Consider the following 20,262-nt stretch of genomic DNA (forward strand, 5'->3'; position numbering starts at 1 on the left):
ATATATAAAATACTATAATGAGTAAATTGGTCTTGGACACATATGACATGTTAGTGTGCGTGCCACTAATGGCTTCACTAATCTTCATCCACGCGAATAACCCTTTCTTTTTATCCGTTCATCAACCCTGTTAGGTTTGATAGAAAAAACTAAATGGTAGTTTTGATTGAACGTCTCCCACGCACCTTCGCATCAGTGTTAGCAACGTGCCAACCTGGCAGCCGTGGGTAACATTTGAGCAGGTGGGCCCATCATGAGGATGACCGTACACGAAAGTCAGGCTGGTCCGCTCATCAGCTGATAACCCACATGTGAAAGGAGGACTAGGAATGGATGGTTTAAAAATTCGCCAGCTGTCATCGTTCAAGGCACACGTGGCCTGCCGGTTGAGTAAGCATTGCGACTTTCATGTGAGCACATTTTCATCAGTCCAGAATTGTCTACCATAGCTGTTTCACGCAGCTGCGCAACATACCCGAGCTACGTGGGGCCTATAATGTTTTATATGTAATTATACTCCGTCCATCAGGTGAGAACCACTATATTCACCCTATATACAAAATATTAGATAGATTTAAAACAAAGACAGGACACACCAATGGGAATAATGTAAATTGCTTTTAAAACCTATAAGTTCATGTCGTGTGGAAATTATTATTTTTGGATCAGGATAATTTTTTTATTATGACTTCATTGTCGTTATTTACACATTATTAACGGATTTGATGAAATATACAAACCATGGTGGTTTCCACACAAACGTATGGTCGGCATCCCATTTCCATTGTCTCCTTCTCTTTAATCCTCCTAAGATTTTGATCCATCTGATTTTTACCTCAGAAGAATAGAATCGAGGATAGAACCTGATGGACGGAGTGGATTTTAAATATACAACATGGTGGGCCCCACAGGACTTGAGTGTTTCACGCGCGGCGTAAAATAGGTAATGTCGACGCTTCCGTTCCTGCACTGCGGCAGCACGTGAATTCGAAGTACTCTCTATTGGAACGATCGGGCAAATATGTAAATATTGCGAACTAGAGGGGTATTGTACAACGTCTTTGCACATCAGGTGGAAATCACGCATATCTTCCCCAGGTTTGCTACCGTTCGTCCCGACGTACCGTTACACTTTAAGTTGGTTCTCTAACGATAATACGTATTATTATTTTTGGTGATCCAAACCATTTGTCTAACGAGATACACAACAAAGGGTGTTTGGATAGAAATTATTTCATCTTAAGAATAATATTTTCCTAGAAAATTGCCCACAAATCAACGGTTAAGGGGACGGTCAATATTTAAAGTGCCAATAGTTAAATTATGGAAGTATTTAAATATGATAATTGATAAAAACAAAACAGTCCTCTTCACGACCTTTTCCATCAAATGAACCACTTGGATTACCAAGACATGCCCCGATCGAAACGGCTAAGACGCGACGTATCCTATAGTCTATACATCTGGATGTATTGCAGCAAAAATCTCTTCCCCGGCCTCCGTGCGAAGAGGTCATGCGACTGAGAGAAGAAAAAACCGAGCGCATGAGCGAAAAGAGGGTTTCTCTCTTTCCCCCGTTTTTTAATTTTGGTTTTTTTTAACTCCTGCGCCGATTCGCCGGAAAACGCCCCTCGATCAGCCGGAATCTGACGAACGCTGGCCGTTAGTATTCTTCGCCGACCTTCCGCCTCCTCGTATTCATGCCGAAAGGTCAAGGAGCTAGGGTTTTCGAGCCGGACGAGACTCGCCCCCCCTGCCATTTAAGGCGGTTATTGCCCTAGGGTAATGAGCCCTCGCAGGACCGTACGATCTAGGGTCTGGTTGATCAACGGCCGTGATTTCATCTCCGGATGGAGGGAGCTAGCATCTTAAACCTGCTCCTTCTGGTATTTCTTCTCTCTCTCACTTTACACTTTTTTCTTTCTCGCCTTTTACTATCCCAGGCAACTGAAAAGAGTGAGAAACTAGGGTTTTTATTCCGTCCGTTTTGATGGTAAGTCATGTGAGGCCGTTCTCCTTCTCCATCGATGCTGGGGGCGTAGGTTAAGGATGTGCGCACCCTTGATCATTGTAGAATTAGGGTTTTGCGGGACTGTTTGGGTGTCGCGGTATCATTCTTCTTTTAAGCCAAGAACTATTCTTTTCTAGCCTCTGAATTGCTAAAAGCTTAGTTTAAAATGCTAATTAGATCATTAATGGCTTTTAATTGAGTAGCGAGTTGCAAAATTACAGTTGCACGTTACAGTCGAGAAACACGACATATGGATGTATGTGCGCATGCTCGCACTTTGTGATTCTTATCAAGTCATATCATCACTAACACATAAGAAGGTATTGTGGGAAATTTCACTTCTGTGGTCGTGCTGTAGTTATTCTTGTAGATGGTCCAACGGCGTTGATTAGTGATTTTATGTCAGAAACAAGGTGTAAAATCAGTGTATCCGAATCGCATCATTCGTTCACTGCTGATTTTGCTCTGTATCACCCTGTATAGGGCTGTTGCGGGCCGATGTAACCGTATCTTTCATGGACGATACCGGTCCATACTGGGCATATGTACTGGTTTTGGATGATACTTTAATCTTGGTAAGAAGTGAATCAGGTAGGCACTAGTTCAAAATTTCACAGTCTTGCTAAATGATGGCATGATGATAGTCCACTTTTTATGAGCCATAGATCAGATGGTTAGGATCATCAAACTTCTTTGGAATCATAACAAACCCACGTGTGACCAGCTAGATAGTTGTTTTAAGATGATGATTGGAGCTTATCTTATTTCTCTGCCAATCTTGGCTGTCCATTTTTCATCCTATTGATCGAACGGTTATGGTCATCCAATTGGCTTATTTGCAGCGCGCCCCCCCCCCCCCACAAAATAAAAAAATAAAAAATGATCGAATGGACTGTCTGGGTTAGTGATTTGCCATTCCATGTCTTCACTTAAAAGCTTTTGGAGATGTTGCTAACGTCCCCATGAAGGTGGGGTTGTTAGCATTCCCCTATATTTTTAGTAGTTCACGAGGTTTACACATGCACTGTTATGATTTATGACTGCATGACATTGCAGTGGTGTTTCCTTTATGTAACAGTAACAGCCATTACGAAACTGAAACTGTGAAAATTGAACCATGAGAAAGTAATGGTTATTTTACTGGAAAATGGTCTTGCATAACATAAAATTACCAAATAATACACACATACACACACAGAGGAATCCTCATGTCCCAAAACCAAACGTTTTCCATTTTTCCATTTCTGGTAACATCCATATAGGGGATGCTAACATCCACAAAGCTGATGTGTAAATGGGTTATGATGTATAAAACCATTTTCTGGTAAAAGCAGCCATTATTTTTGCGTGTGCCTGATGTTTTCCATTTTCCTGTTTTACAGTTTCTTAAGGGCTGTTACCATCATGCAATGGTAGCGCCAGTGCATTGTTGTGTGGTTGTAAGTCAGAACCATGTGTTTTAAACCTTGTGTGCTATTAAAAATATAGCATTTGATTATTTTCATATTCTAGGGATATGTCACTGAGTCAGACTTTTACAGTTGACCATGTCTGATGCTTGTATCTGTGTTCTGTCCATGCCCAAATTACATAGGAAATGGCAAAGTTACTGCAATGTTCTTGTTAAATGCTAAAATTAAGGGTTAAAAGGGTTTGTAATGGGTGTATGAATATATTGTCTTTGTCCATTGTGAAGGGAATCATTTGCATGTTTGCTTGGAAAATTTACTTGGCTAATGTTCTTTTTGCGGTTCTCCCATCCACTTTTAGATGCATCATTGAATTGCATTGCAGTTAGTAGTCTAACAAAGCAGAAATGGCCAAATCATAATTTTGTCTTGTAGCATTTGTTATCAATCATCTGGGCTCCAAATTGCAATCACGTTACACTCAAGCTGGTCTCTGAAGAAATGGAACTGCAGTTCGAGGGCTACTATCCAGTGTTTTAAAACCAGGCCAGAAGGGCCAGGGGATGAAAAGGAAATAGATGAACGTAGTGGGCCACCAAGAAAACCGTTTTGGGCAAAAGACTCTTTGAATGGTCTGGTTCAAGTCTTTCACCTCCCTGGGTCAAGTTTGTTGCTCAGGTCCGAACGGTCAGTCAACTTCTTTTTGTCCCTCTATGGGACAAAATTTAATAGGCAAAAGTTAAGCCATCAGCCCACTTCAGAGGTGATGAATGTTTTATCTTCTGTGCCCCACATACTTCTGTTAATTTTATGCCATTTATTTTGTAGGTTTTTGCTAATGTCCCCACCTTTATGTGGAAATTAACAATGTCCCCAAACCTTTTAAATTACACCTCGGATGCTCAATCATCAATCGGGATGGTTCATTCCGTAGTATCCTAGGGGTCAAGCCATGGTGCAAGAATCGCGCTGATCGAATGATCCTAACCCTTTGAGTGCAGAAAATTTCTTATGACCGTCCATTGTTTATGAGCCAGATATCACGTGGTTAAAATCATCAAACCAAAGTGCTACTTTGGAATCATAAGAAATACAATGTGGGATCTATCAACTAGATGTTTCAAGATGTGGACCTATTTTGTTTCTCTGATCAATCTCGACTATCCATTTTTTATGCTCTTCATTGGATGTTAAGGATCATTCGATTGGCATGATTTTTGCACCATGGCTTGCTCCTAGTTGTATGAATAAAGAACAATTCAGAATCTTCAGATCCATGATTGGGTGCCCCATGCCATTTAAAATGTTTGTGGACATTGCTAATGACCCCATGAAGGTGGGGACATTCCTAAAACCCTATTTTATTTTATATAAGGTTATTTGCATTGCTATAACAATTAGGGGTCAAACCAGTTGGGAATGCTGGTTGGACTGTTTTGGACCAAACTGCCCAAAAATTCAGATTGGTGTCTGGTCCAGGTATTTAAACCATAGTTAAGAAATACATATTATATGTGTATTCAGTATTCACTGATTTTTAAGCAACCTAATTACCTAATGTACGATGTGTGGTTTGAAATATGTGGTTTAAATTTCATCTTTGTGGCTGTTTGATTTTCCAATGACAAAGGTAATTCACGGTTAATGAGTAATAATTATTTACCTTTGTATTTACCGCTGCATTTTCGAGGTGATGTTGACAGCCGCCTTCATTTATAGCACCTCATGTTACCCGAGACTAACAGACGTTGCTTGCTTTTGTGGGGCTGGCCATGATATAAGTTTATTATCCACACTGTTCATCCCTTTAGTCAGCTCATTTTAGGGCAGAGCCAAAAATTGAGGCAGATCTAAGGCTCAAGTGGACCACTCCATTGGAAATAATGGGAATTGAACTTCGACCATTGAAGGCTTTTTGAGGCCCTAGAAGTTTTTGATCAAACTGATATTTTTGTTTTCCCTTTATCTATGACTATTTGACCTTATGAACAGGTTGGATGACAAATAAACATTAATGTGGGCCCTAGGGAGAAAATAGCTTTCAACGGTTCACGTCTTTACAATCATTGTTTCTTAAGGTGTGGCCCATTTGAACTTGTGATTTTCCTCATTTTTGGACTTATGCTATAAAATGTGCCGTTGCAAAGGATGGATGGTGCGGATAAGTAACATACATCACGATGGGTCCCACAAGTTTAAATCAGCAAAAATGAGTTTTGGACCGATTTTTGAGATGTAATTTCTTTGCCGATTTCAAACAGGTTAACTTAGTAATAATTACTTTTTTTTACATGTATTTACTGGGTAACTTAAAAATCAAACAGCCCCTTAATGGAGAATTACCCAAAACACATTTAATATTCATTTTATATGTATTGCCATATGACATTGCTGGTAAAATATGGAGAATTCCACTAGAATCGTCAGATAAGTTTGCTAAGTTCACGTGTGTACAAGGTGTAACCATCTACGTATCATCACATCTACTACCTTGGAAGATAGACGCAATATCCAAGCTGTCCACCGGGCTGGTCCACTCAACTGGTGGTCCTCAATGCTGGAAACATATGGGCAGCTTATAAATCTTCAACAATGTTTTCTTTAGCTGTACATTTGTTTCGTTAACTATTGCCTACCTGATTGGCGGACTCATATGCCTACCTGATTGGCGGACTCATATGATTTGTTGGGAAGGGCATCTGCTTAGGGAGGACACCCCGTTGCAGGGTGAAATCTCTCTAGCTACATGCCATGTTGCCACATGTCGTATCTTGTACAAAAGCTGTGTTGTACATGCTAGAGGGTGAAGGGTTGTGGCATTGCATAGTGCAGGGTTTTGATGGGCTATGCTCCAGTGATACTTTTCACCATTTAAAAGTGGCGGTGAGTCTAGCCGTTCACATCCGCGTAGTTGTAATGAAATAAAGACAATCCAAAATCTACACTCCAACACGAAATAAAGAGAATCCAAAATCTACACTCCAACCTAGCTGTGGATGGAGCATAACCCAAAAATTTCACAGAGAAGATGATAGTAACCATCTGATTCCATCCTTGGGATATGGACCACTCACTATTTTACTTTAGCCGCCTGTTGATATTTATCAAATTCGATGAATAGGATTGGTTGGTCAGTGTGTTTTTTGTAGATATGCTCCATCCACAATTTGCTGCACAATTTGGATGGTCTGGATGGTTGTACATGAGTGCCAAACATGAGGAGAATGAGTGATCACCATTTTTAAATGGTGACAATTGCATGAATCTAGTCCGATAGGACAGCTCCCATGCAGTGATCGGTTCCCACTAGATGACACACGTGTTAGAGATCTGAACCATTCATCAGTTAATGTGCATTGTGAACATCCCATGTACCAAAAATCAGGTAGTGTGCATGTATGTTGAATTCCGACTGATGGATTTTTTTTCCCCAACCGCCCATTTTCTTTATACAAGTTTAACCGACCTGATCAGCTGACCAACACTATAATTGGTCTAGGGTATCTTCATAGTGTATACTACATGTATCCAAATTTTTGGTGCTGAATTGGAGTTTCCATCGCTTTGGCTGATTTTTCAACTGTATTTTTCAGTGTTTGTACCAAATGATACTTGGACTTTTGCCGTGTGCTGATTTGGTAGCTGTGATTTAAACCTTGCTACTGTCTCATTATGAATGCTAGGAGGCATCATTAATTTTCATGATTTTCAATAGACCGGACTGAATGGTTGCAATTCAATTTAGTCATGCATCCAAACAAACCTTCACTGCATATTAAATGTATCAGTTTTTTTTTTTTTCCTGAGCGAAGTGTTTTATAGCTAGACATGAAATTTCCCCTTCCAAAAGCTGTTGTTTTGGTTCAATTATTAAGGAAACTAGTCCAGCAATTTCTATTAATTATTGCTGTGGCAGATGATCTTTCCAAAATGGAACAAAGGCCCTTTGTGATGGCTTATGTTTGATTCCTGGTGTTCTTGCTGGCTCTGTTATTATAGATGGTTCCTCCAATAATTTGTTCCATTAATTGGGAGTGAGAACGTGGAGCCTTGGAGGTTGGCAGTTGGACCAAACCGCCCACAAAAACTGTGCCCCATTCACTCTGTCTTTCGTAATTTCTGTTTGCAATAAGATCATGTGTTATCCATAAGAAAAGATCAGTATCTATTTAACAAATTTATTTTGTTGAGACACGCTGATTCATACACATCCTTTCCCTTTTCTCATGAGCACCTGTTTACCGGTGATGCGTGAAATTCTCAACTCGCCTTATAATTCAGTAAAATATGGATATTCTGTTGGACTTGACGTATATCTATACTTTTTTTTTTTTCTTTATCTTTTTGCAGGGATACACCCATGGATTATGATGACAGTGATTTCCAAAGCCAGAATTTTCAGTTAGGTGGTGAAGACAGCACAAAATTTCCTCCTGGGTTACGGTCATACGCACTTCCAAAATTTGACCTTGACGAAAGCCTTCAGGTCCATCTAAGGTATGATACTTTAGTTGAAACAGAGGTCTTACTAGGCATCCAAAATCAAGAAGAAAACTGTTGGATAGAGGACTTCTCACGGGAAAATAGTGGAATAGAGTTCAGTTCAAGTGCCGCTGAATCTTGCTCTATTTCAAGGCGTAACAATGTTTGGTCTGAGGCCACTTCATCTGAATCTGTTGAGATGTTATTGAAATCAGTTGGGCAAGATGAGATGCTCACCAAACAAATCATCATTGAGGAGTCAGATTTCTGTGATGGACTAAACAACTTAAACAACCAAATGGATCCCAGCTTGAATCAAGACGATTCCATTGCCCCTAAGATAGGGGATATAATTGATTCCAATCCTACACTACCTCCTGACAAATGTCTGGAAAACCTATCGGATTTGAGTACAGATGCAGCAAGGATTCTTGCTCATGTTGAAGCACCCATCCACCAAGATGGTAAATCTGAGTATGGAAGTCTGGTGGACTTGGATCCGAGTCCTGTCAACAAAAAGTTTGACTGTCACATGATTAGTGCTGCTGAGCAAGTTGACATGGACCAGAAGGTTACTTCATCCTCCATGGAAAATAATGCACATGAGAATGATCATGTTTCTTCTGTAAGTGCATTGGCTAGAGGGAATCATGATGCCACCTTTGAGAGAATGCAAGTGGAACCATCAGGCATATCCATGCAGAATATTACTATAGGAGCTGCAGATGGGTGCATAAAGGTAGCATGTTGTGAGAAGCCAGGGGATTTGCTACAAGATGGTGCAGAGAAAGATAAAATTCAAGTTTTGCGGGATACTCAGATGGATGATCAACAACATGAGAGACGTGTAGTGGAAAGTTGTACTGGTAATGCAGAGAATCTTTCCAGTTCGGCTCTGAATCTGGACTCTTCCGTGCATATAGCAGAAGAATTAAATGAGGTGTTGTCAAAAGCTGATACTCAACAAATGAAGAGTGGGATTTTGAGCAAAGATAGCAAGACGGGTGTTCATTTTACAGGAAGCACACAGGAGGCATCTTTTGTCGCAGTAGAAATAGATAAAAGTATTGAAGGAAGTAACACTGGAAGCAGCAATGATGGTTTGGGAAATCCTTGCAGTCCATTGGTAAAGATAGATTCCTTTATTCAAATAACAGAACGATATAGTCACAAGAAGCCAGAGGATTTATCAAGAGATAGTGGTTGCCCAGTTGAAAGAGTGATTTTTATCAAAGAGGCAGAGATGGATGTTCAGCTTAGAGCGAGTAAACTGGAGACAACTTTATTAGTGGTGGAAGAAACACAAAATTCTGAAGGTAGGTTAACTGAAAACAGAATTAATGATGTGGGAAATTTTTCCAGTGCAGTTGTGCATTCTCCAACTAGCATGATTCATGAAACAAGAGTGAATGTAGAAAGTCTCAATGAGTTGGAAGTCCATGGGGCAGTCTTTAATGCCCAGAATCCAGAGCCTGCATTGGTGGAGAAGGATATGCTAGTTAAAGTAATTGAGAAGGATAGCAGTAGTTATCCAGATTCTACTTTGAATTTGTCAGGGGATGTTCTACCAGATCAAGCCCATTATAGTTCAGAGCGGCATGTCTCATATCCCTGGCATCAGAAGCTGCCACAAAAATGTGACAGTAGTTTACCGGCTGCTGTGTTGAATGATGTTAATACTGTTCATTCAGATGTTCCTAATCTTGAAAAAGAGAATGAAAGTTTATCAACTGATTCAGAAGGTATTGAAATTAAAATCGATGATCCTCTGGTCAGGGAGAAGAGGGTAGAGGCTTCCTCTCCTGGTCAAAGTACAGCTACATTAACTACTGAACATATTGTTGGGGATGAGTCAGGTACTTGTCAACTAACTTTCCAGATGCTTAAAATTCAAAAACTACAGTCTAATTATTGCTCTTTCTTTCTTTCTTTCTTTATCTTTGATTCTTTTTTTCTTTTTTCTTTTTGACAGTGTCAACTGAAGATGCCATCTTGTTAGCATCTGGTAACAAAATGGATGCAACTGTCCTTGTTGCTGCTGATGTCTCTGGTCAGAAAGTACCTGAGAAAGAAGAAACGGTCCCTGGAGTCTCCACAGAGCCATGTTTACAAATTCTGACTGAGAACTGTAAGTCAGGGATAGCTAGTGGGCCACTTCCTGCCTCTGATTCTAGGCAACATCCAGCTTGTAATAGTGCGGCAGAATCACCTGAGATGCTCACTCAGTCATTGTCTGCTGAGAAGTCTTTTCATTCTATACACCGGGAGGAACCTGAAGCATCTATGGCTATCAAAGCCACTCAGAAATGTGCAAAGGAGTTGGAAGGCCATCCTACTGTCCATGCATCTGTTGTGACAGAAATTGATGGCTCCAAATTATTAGGAAATTCTTGTGAGAAGTACAAAGTAACAACCTTGCAAGTTACAGGTAATTTATATGAAAATTAAGCCACCTAAGCCATTTCAGTCTTTGAAATTAGCTTTCTCCATCCTGTGAATGCAAATCTGCCACTGTCTTTTTTTTGCCTTTGAGATATGTTGCATGTATTTACCAACCAGATCGACCATCAGTAAGTTACTGTGGTTGTGTGATTGTGCATCATATGTTTCCATACATCTATGGTTTTGTGTTGCAGGGGAAACAGCTTGCAATACTGAGATACCCACCCAGCCTATACCTTCATCTGTAGATGGATCTTCTCATGGAATTGGCCAGAACAATCAACACGAAGGTGAAGCTAATTTGGTATCTGGAGATGCCAGTGGTGGGAGGGTGCTGCTTCTGACAACAGAAGGTGTGATGTCTTCCATTTCTTCTGGTGTGCTAGAAGTGAATAATCCAATTTTCACATACATTTTTCTTCTGACTATGTGAAGCTATGCCAGTATTTATATGAAGTATTTTTATATAGGATACAGTGGATTTAACTTTGTGAGGTAGCGTTTCAGGATTATTATTCCTTCCAAATCGATGAAAATGTTTTAATCAAGTTTTGACTAATGCATAAGTTTATGCATGAATTAGCTAACTAAAGATGGGATTACAGAAACTCGGACATTGAGTTTAAATTATAGAAGTTCATGATTACTACTATTTTCTGTATTGGAAGCTTTAACTTATATAATATTTACATCTGTCTTTGCAGGTGATGTATTGAATCGGGTTGAACAAAGCTCTTCTAAACCTGCTACTTCGTCTGATGCCACGGAAACTGCCAATGGTAGTCCAACTTCTGGTGAAACCAAGTGTGATTCACCTACTGTTATTAGTTGTAGCGAGCCTTCACAGAATGAAAAGGAGCAACTGGATGGTGGTGAGAAAGAGTCCTTAGATCAAAATGACCCTGTTTCTAAGGACCTGCCTCATATTCCCTCTGACATTAATCGGCATGCTGACAATGTTAAATCTACTTCTGAAGATGACAGGAGTTTCACATTTGTGGTTGGCTCACTGGCAGATCTGTCTGAAAGAGAAAGTGGCAAAGGGTGGAAACCATTTTCCAATATCAAACCATTTGAATTACCTCAGGTATTTCATTCACTGCTGTAGTACCCTTAAATTTAAATTCATAATTTCTCCTGTTAATTTTTTTTTTCCCTCATTGAATCTTTTCTCAAGACCGGAGAAGGGTCTCCAACAACACCCGTATTATGCCAAGCCAGTTCTGTGAATTTACAAGAAACTTCTCATGGAAGTCGTAAAGTATCTGATGAACAGAGAGTGCGTCGTGGTACCAAGGGTAAAGGTAAGGATAAAACTAGGTTAGCTGATAGTGCGACTGAAAGGGGAACTGCTACTGGAGGGAAGCCTGCTAAAGAAACATCTCGTCCAAAGCAAACAGTGGAAAAGGATGTTAACCAATCCAGTGCATCGGCTTACTCAAATGGAACTATAAACAGGGCTATGCAAGTTGAAGAGAGGAGGCAATATGCATATGTTGATGGCAGTAGTACAAGATCATCTTCTGTTCCGACCATTCAAGCACCTGGTCTTCCAGATTTGAATACTTCGGCTTCTTCACAAATATTATGTCACCAGCCTTTCACTGATTCACAGCAAGTGCAATTGCGTGCTCAGATATTTGTTTATGGATCTCTGATGTAAGATGCTTCCTATCTTATATGTATGTTTATTAGTTGAGCTGGCTTATTTGACTGCATTCTAATATGTTGTTGCAGTCAGTGTACACCACCTGATGAGTCCTGTATGGTATCAGCCTTCGGAGATGTGAGCCGGGGTGGGTGCATCACTTATGCTAGCAGTCCTTTGTATTTCACCATCCATTTCCATGTTTTTCTGTTGCTCTGGGGGCTGACAGTGTTGAATTGGTTTTAAATAAAACAGATGGCGGGAGGAGCATGTGGGAGAATTCATGGCGTGTTTCTGTGGAAAGATTTCACAGTCAGAAATCACTGCTTAGTAACCTTGAGAGCCCGCTGCAATCTCGATCAGGTGCTCTTTTTTTTTTTTTTTCTTCCTGAAGTTATTTCAGCTTCATTAAAGCTTAGGACTGTCTTTAGTTGCTCAGGAGAGCTAATATTTTCAGGTGTCCGCGTTTCTGAACAAGTATCAAGGTGCAGTCCCCTACAGAACAAAACCCTTAGCACCCCAACTAGTCGAACTGGCAGCAAGGGTGCCCCACCAGCTATTGTAAACCCCACAACGCCTGTACCATCCTCGGTATGGAGTTTTTCTACCCCTTCTCGTGACGTCTTTCCATCCAGCAGCATGCCAAGAGGCCCACTCCTGGATTCTCATCCATCACTCTCGCCGTTGCCGCCTTACCAATCTCCCTACACAAGGCCCTACTTAGGAAACAACAGTGCTTGGCTCCCTCAGGCTTCTACTGGTCCTGCACCCTGGGCTGTTTCTCCACGAACTCCAGCACTTGCTGGTGTACATTATTCTTCTTTGCCAATTGCGGAAGCAGTTCAAGTAGCATCAGTTCGGGACCCACCTGCTCCGCGTCTCTCCAGCGTGCAGCTTGCATCTCCGAGTTCTTTGCCTCCTACTGTAGGTCCTATAAATGTTCTCTCCGGTACAACTGCACTGGCAGAGGCTACTAGGACAAACATATCACCTGCCAAGCATGCATCTGCTGATCAGAAACCGCGGAAGAGAAAAAAGAGATCTGTCGCTGAGGAACTTGGCCAGATCTCCACAGTCACTCCAGCTCGAACAGAACCAGTTTCTGCTACTGCCATTGGTAAACATTTTACTACATCCTTAGGGATTCCGTCACCTGCACAATCTATATCTATAGATACAGCTAGTTCTCCAGTTTCAACTACTGCTCCCGTTGTATCTTCCACACATTACCAGATAGTAGGCAGTGGTGACAAAGGTCAGAAGGTTATCTTCTCCGAGGAGACATTCAGTAGAATTGAGCAGGCTAAGCTGCATGCTGACGATGCTGCTGCTCTCGCTGCTGCTGCTATCAGGCACAGTGAAGGAATATGGAGTCAGCTAGCCATCCAGAAGAATTCTGGATTAGTTTCGGAGGTTGAAGCAAAACTGGCTTCTGCAGCTGTTGCAGCAGCAGCAGCTGCTTCTGTAGCGAAGGCAGCGGCAGCAGCTGCTAAGGTTGCGTCTGACGCTGCTTTGCAAGCTAAACTGATGGCGGATGAGGCTTTGAATGTGCCTCCAATGGGAAATTCCTCCTGGGGTCCTGAAACTGCTCTTCCCGATGGCAGAAAGAATTTTGGCAAGGCAAATCCTTCATCAGGTCTGAAGAGCAAGGGCGAAACCGCCAGTTCTGGTTCAACTATTGTTGCTGCACGGGAGGCTGCTCGGAAGAGGGTTGAAGCTGCGTCAGCTGCCACAAAACGAGCGGAGAACTTTGATGCAGTAGTGAAAGCAGCAGAATTGGCTGCAGAGGCTGTATCGCAAGCAGGAGCAGTCATTGCAATGGGTGATCCTATACCTTTAACACTGAGCGAATTAGTAGAAGCTGGACCAGGGGGTTACTGGAAAGCAGAAAAAGTTTCTGTTGAGCACTCGGTGAAAGAAAACAGTACGCATAGAGGAGAGCAGTTGAACAAGGATGGTACTGATGAAGGTATTGATAGATCCATTAAAAGTTCCAATAGAAGGCCACTGAATACGAAAGAAACCCTGCAAATTAGAAACGAAGGGAATGCACCTTCAATAGAACTCTCCGTGGAGAATGAAGCAAGGATGGTAAATGGGATACTTCAGGGTTCTGTCGCAGGGGAAGGAGGCCTGGCAGGACAAAAAGGTCGTAAAACGTCTGATCATGCTAAAACTGTTGGGGTTATCACTGAATTGGAGGTTGGATCAAGAGCAGCTTCTTCAAATATCCAAAATGGTGAAGGTGAAAGGCATCAGCAGATGGGGACATCTAAAGAGATTAAGGAGGCATCCCTTGTTGAGGTATCTGGCACAAACTCAATAATCTTACAAAAAATTAGTCTTTTCAATTCAAGCTTCATTAGTTTCTGTGTTGGAGTTTTTGGATGAACTGAGTAGCCTCATATATTAAGGCCCTCAACCCATGACTTATATTTCCTATTTATCCCTCAACACATGACAAAAATTTCCTATTTATGCAGTTTCTTTTGGTCTTGGAAACCATCAAACCCTAATTATGTGTTTCTTCTTGCCATTGAAGTTCCATAAACTTCTTGATCATTATTACTCACTTGGCCTACCTTTTGCTTTTGCTGTTAGATTAGCCAACTTTGTCATTGGATCCATACTTACAACTATTGGTTGCAATTCTTAGGTTGTTCGCGATGCGGAAGGTTGCAGGGGTGTCTGGTTTTCAGCCAAGGTACTTGGCTTGAAGGATGGGAAAGCTTATGTATGTTACAATGAACTTCTGCAGGATGAAGGTACCCTACAATGCTCAGGCCATCAGTTGCTTTTAGCGCTGAGAAAGATTGATTTTTTAGAAATACGTGATCTTCTTTACTGTTTGAAAATGATATTATTTGTAAGGTGAAGGATCAAGCAACTGAATTAGTTTTAACACTTGTATCTACTTGTGCATGCCCACTGCTGAGCATGTATGAACCCATATCTGTTCTTTACTGTGGTGCCACTTCTCATTCGTGCAGGCCCAGATCACCTAAAGGAGTGGATACCTCTTGAAGGAGGGGGTGATAAAGCTCCCCGGATACGCATTGCTCATCCTATGACTGCTGTGAAATTCGAAGGAACGAGAAAGAGACGCAGGGCAGCTATTGGGAACTATGCATGGTCTGTTGGAGATCGGGTGGATGCTTGGATGCAGGATGGGTAAGCATTTATTACTTTTATCTGAATGCTTTTAACTGGCAAAATGATTTATTTAAAAACCACTAGACTTCTGGAAGTCTAGTGGTAGCTATCCCAGATCTAAAGGGGTATTATTTTTCACATGCCACTTGGAACTTATCTGGATTGAAACCCCATGTTCGTACAAGCAGGTAGGGGTTTTTTTTTTTTTTCCCTTGGTGAGCTCTTGCTTAATATGGGAAGCTGGTTTTCATTTTTCAGTTGGTGGGAAGGTATTGTTACAGAAAAGAGCAAGGAAGATGAGACAAAATTGACTGTTCATTTTCCAGGTGTGGTTCCCTAAAAGTTTTTTTTTTTATACTTCAATTGGAAATGTTCTGTTTGGATTGGCCAATTTTCTCTGTTAATTGCAGTTCCTCTTTGAAATACTGTGGCAACATAATGTTAAAAAAAGAAAGAAATACTGTAGCGACATGACTAGTTTACTTGGATATGTTCTGTCCTTAATTCAATCTTCCAAAAAAGTAATAATAATAAATAAATAAATAATTCTGTCCTTAAGCTTAGCTGTGAAGAATTGATTTTCTGTTCATCTCTTGGGTTTTTTCAATTTGTTTTTGTGAGTTGTAGTTAGCCCAGATCATGTATTTAGCGCAGTGATGTATCTAATGCTTGCTTTTGGATTTTTATATCTAGCTAAAGGAGATTTTTCCATCGTTAGAGCTTGGAATCTTCGGCCATCTCTCATTTGGAAGGATGACCAATGGATGGAATGGTCAAGGGAAAATAATTCCTTGCCCCACGAGGTTTGGACTATTATTGAATATACGATATTTTGCTTGTTTCATTTTATTTATTTATTTATTATCAAACGGTCTGATTTTATTTGTGATATTGCAATGATCAGAATGATACTCCCCAGGAAAAACGTCAAAAGCTAGGTCGGCTTGAAGTCGTGATTGGCCCCCAAATCGAGGCTGGAGGGAACAATAAGCTGTCAAATGAACTAAGCGCTGGGGATTCGAGAACACATGAAGAGTCAAGGCCACTGCCATTGTCTGCCAAGGACAAAATATTCGCTGTTGGGAAGAACATCAGGGAGGAGAACAATGCGGACGCAGTCAGGGTGAAGCGGACTGGCCTGCAGATGGAAGGATCGAGGGTGATTTTTGGGGTTCCTAAGCCTGGAAAGAAAAGAAAATTCATGGATGTAAGCAAGCATTACGTTGCAGATAAGTCTGCAAAGATAAATGAAGGAATCAGAACTGATTCGATTAAATTCACAAAGTACCTGGTGCCGCAAGGCACTCTTGGATGGAAAAATTCTTCTAAAGTTGATACCAAGGGAAAACGAGAACAAGCTGCTGCCGACTCCAGACCTAAAGTGCCCAAATCTGGAAAAGCTCAGAGCATTTTGAGCAAGAGTTTATCTGAGAAGGACAGTTCTTTGATCTCTGTTGCCTCTGCTTTGACTGGTGGCACCGGTCAGGATCTTTTAACGAATGCAAAAGCGTTCGCTGGCCATGAACGGAGCAGTTTAGAGACGTCAACTCTCAAAGCAGGTGAGGGCCTCCTGTCATTTTTGTCAGCACCTGTGTCGGATGGTCTGTCCTCCAAGAAGTCATCTTCAGCAATTGAAGGAGACACTGGGACAAGAAGAAAGCTTGCACCTGGTAGAAAGGTGGCGAGAGATGATGAGAAGTGCTCTAGCCGTACTGATAATCCTGGAAAGCTAATTCCTGATGCTGCTGAGCCCCGGAGGTCCAATCGCAGAATTCAGCCGACGTCTAGGGTACTGATTCTTAGATTCATTTTTCTTTCTTGTGGTTTTAATGGGTCTCAATTTCTCTGCCATACCAGTTGCAACATAACATGTGGCTCTACTAAGGTTACTTGTGGCAACATCTGCCAGCAGGGCTACCTGTGCTATGGATCCGTACTAGGAACTGATCCGTAAATAACTTCCTTGAGAAGTCATCCAACATGATGTTTGCATGATATCCAACCCGTCCATCAGATTTGTCACCTCATGAAACCCGTAGGCCCCAGAAATCAGCCCGATCCAAAACTCAGGTGGGCCATGGTGAAGAGGACAGAGTGGGAGGAGACCATCCTTGATATTCACTGGGCCAACCTGGGTTACCAAACAGCCTGACCCTTTGTTCAAGCTAGATGAAGGGTCTGTATGGCCTGGATTGCATATGCACAAATTCTTAAATGGTTCCCATGAGAACTGGTTCCTATCAGAAAAATTTTCAGGTCCAGGCTGGTTCACAAGGCATCCTTACCATGTATGCTTCCTGGCCCAAAAACCAGGTAATTAGCTCATCGGGTCGGCCACAAGCATTTGGTAAGAATGGGTGGTTGAAAAAGATTGATTAAAGCTTTCAAAGTACAAGCGTACCCTAGGGAATATGCACAGTATGGCCCACCTGATGAGGGCCCAGATTGCAAGTGTGCCAACCTAGCATATGCTTGTGAGTGGAACTCCAAATCCTTCTCACACCGAGTAGAAGGCAATGGGGGTGTTATCTCTGGCTCTCAATGGATGACGATCTGGCGTGGATCTTCTGTTAATTCTATGCGTAGTCGGCATTAGCAATTGTAAAACTTCCTGTCTAGTAACTGTGGAAACTATTACTGCCTTTACAGCTACTGGAAGGGCTACAGAACGCCTTGATTGGTACAAAGATTCCCTCTTTTTCGCGTGGAAAGGGTGTCAAAGCCGGCCAACACAGAAGTACATCTTCTTCTTCCCGAGGTTGGAACACCCATTTATATTTTCCTGTTTTATCTTTGTGCCTTTTGATTTAAAAGGAATGATCGAAGCTTGACTTTTTGTATTGTGACAGGGAATTACCATGGTTGAGGGGGGGAAGGTACTTGCAATTGATTTCTCTGGAAAGCAGCAGGATGACGGAAAACCCTAGCATTTGTAGTTTGTGTATATATATAATATATAAAATCTGATAGGGGTCACAGCGCAATTGAACTTGATATCCTTTGTTTCTCATGGGCGCCTAGGATGTAATCTGTCATAGAAGTTAGTCCATCAGTTCCAATGTCTTTGCTGCTGCTGCTGCTGCTGCTGCTTGGATACTTTCATGCAGGTATGCACTGAATTCGCAGGAACTAACAGGTTTTCAGCGGCCATGCAGTGCCGGGCATGACAATCTCGCCAATTGTTTTACCTGAGAAGTTTTAGATGCAATGGATGTATGGATGGCGCAGACGAGAGGTGTTGGAACAAGATTTGTGGGCCATCCATCAGTGGGTTGTAAATGTTGACGGGCCACCGTGTTGAACAGTGGGTTAAAATGGAAAGATTGATGTCATGTTTGATGGATGGATTGCTGACTGTTTGTCACCACAATACCAAAGAGTTCACCGTCTGCTATAATGTATGGGCGAAGGATGGATTACCTGGAATTGCTTTGAAACATCAAGACCATACATCTTTGCCCATGGATGGGTGATCGGGACAGTTGATTAGGTGCTTCATGTTGAGTGTGGAAAAGAGCCACCGTTTATTGGAAGATGCTTGTTTCTCTACAAGTCCCTGTAGTATAAGCTTATTTAATAGGTCATTCAACTATGTTTAAAAAGTTGCTCTCCGGCGTGTAAAAGTTATTTAGCTGCTTATTTCTCTGGCTTATATATGCTATTGCCTGTGGGTGGGGGGGCTGGCTGTTGTGTATGCCATCGTCATGGGGTCTCACTGTTTATGTGATATTTCATCCAACCCATGCAGTAACTGAGCCCACCAAGGTGTTGGAATGCCCTGAAGAAGCAGTCCCCCACTTGTACGTTATTGCCTGTGGGGCCCATCTGTTGTTGGTATGCCGTCCATCAATGCCAAATCATAGGTGGGCCACATTGTAAAAAACAATTGACAACTATCAGTGTGGCCTGAATGATGGTTGGATCGCATGATTTTGGGGTGGCCAACTTTCATCTTGTGGCCGCTCATCTGACAAGTTGGATCCCATATACATGTAGTCCTACACAACTCTTTGCCATTTTCAACTCCATAAACAAGTTGGGAGGAGATAGGTGTAACCAGTTTCATGTTGGGTGCCAGATGCATCTGGAGATTTGGAAGATCCCACTTCTCTATACCTGTGCCTTTTAAAGCAATAAGACATTTTTAAGGCCAAAATTGGAGTCTCTGAAGGTGGAACGCCTACCGTCTGTGACTCCACTGTCGATCTAGTGAGCCCCACTTCATCTCTCCGTATTCTACTGGGTGAAGGTCTCGAATCCTTCAACCAGAGCTGGATGGATTACTGAGCCATGTGCCGCACTTGTACAGCTGGCTGCACCCCAACAGGGTGTGTTGCAGGATGCTGAGGGGTTAGGACTTGGGAATACCTTTTTTTGGGGGAAATGCTCTCATTGCAGTGGGGCCCATCAGATGAGACTTGGGAGGCAACACTTGTACAGGCAGATTTTGCCGCAGTTGAAAAACTCAAAAAGGCTCTCGATGTCTTATAGCCAATATTTGACCGAGCCTTTTCCTTGAGTGGATAATCATATTTTGAAGTTAAAATAGTTAATTGATGAATATTTAAAATTCTTAATAGTAAAAATGATCAAAGTACAACTCGTTTGAGATGTTGATAGTGGGTGTGATCAATTCCCTTTCCGCCTCTTTTTCTTTTTTTCTTTTTTTTTTTAATACCTTCTTCAGCAAGGTTTTCAATAAGCTACCTCATTAATCTACATCATTACCATCACACTACCTCCACGCCACCAAATGGTTGCAGCTCGGGCAGGGTTGACTATGATGTTTACGTGAACTTCACTTTGACCACCAGGTGCTTCATGACATATTAGGCCTAGGGCCCAAAAATCAGAGCCCCACCCGTGTTCAGATGGACCAATTGGAAACAGTGCACAGAGCAACGCTCACCCTTCAAACTGTTTTCCTTAGTGTGACCCAACTGAATCATGGATGGGCCTATTTTTGGGCCCCATGCTAAAAAATTTTATAACATGATTTCATAAAATCATCAAGGTTGGCCCTGTAAAATTCAACGGTGGACGTCTACCTCCCAACCATTTCCTTTGGTGTAGCCGACTGGAATCATAAGTCAACCCAATCTTTTGGCCTGGGACTA

General features: G+C 41.7%; 1 protein-coding gene across 6 annotated transcripts; it reads left to right on the top strand.

Annotated features, from left to right (window-relative positions):
• Positions 1–1,501: 1,501 nt before the first annotated feature.
• Positions 1,502–18,839, top strand: LOC131248260 (uncharacterized). 6 transcript variants are annotated; one of them, XM_058248448.1, is made up of 17 exons: positions 1,503–1,886; positions 7,771–9,758; positions 9,875–10,330; positions 10,539–10,697; positions 11,049–11,216; positions 11,361–11,431; positions 11,522–12,003; positions 12,082–12,140; positions 12,248–12,355; positions 12,450–14,296; positions 14,649–14,757; positions 14,983–15,163; positions 15,404–15,471; positions 15,839–15,948; positions 16,050–16,934; positions 17,795–17,903; positions 17,995–18,839. In XM_058248448.1, the coding sequence occupies exons 2-17, from the start codon at positions 7,781–7,783 to the stop codon at positions 18,009–18,011; spliced, it is 6,807 nt and encodes a 2,268-aa protein (XP_058104431.1). In that variant the 5' UTR covers positions 1,503–1,886; positions 7,771–7,780; the 3' UTR covers positions 18,012–18,839. The 6 variants fall into 6 exon arrangements, with proteins under 6 accessions (XP_058104430.1, XP_058104431.1, XP_058104432.1 ...); XM_058248449.1 differs by having other exon boundaries at positions 11,049–11,150; XM_058248447.1 differs by having other exon boundaries at positions 1,502–1,886; positions 11,049–11,431; positions 17,795–17,882.
• Positions 18,840–20,262: the final 1,423 nt, after the last annotated feature.

The sequence above is a fragment of the Magnolia sinica genome, chromosome 6, assembly GCF_029962835.1.
Source record: "Magnolia sinica isolate HGM2019 chromosome 6, MsV1, whole genome shotgun sequence".
In the NCBI taxonomy this organism is placed as follows: Eukaryota; Viridiplantae; Streptophyta; class Magnoliopsida; order Magnoliales; family Magnoliaceae; genus Magnolia; species Magnolia sinica.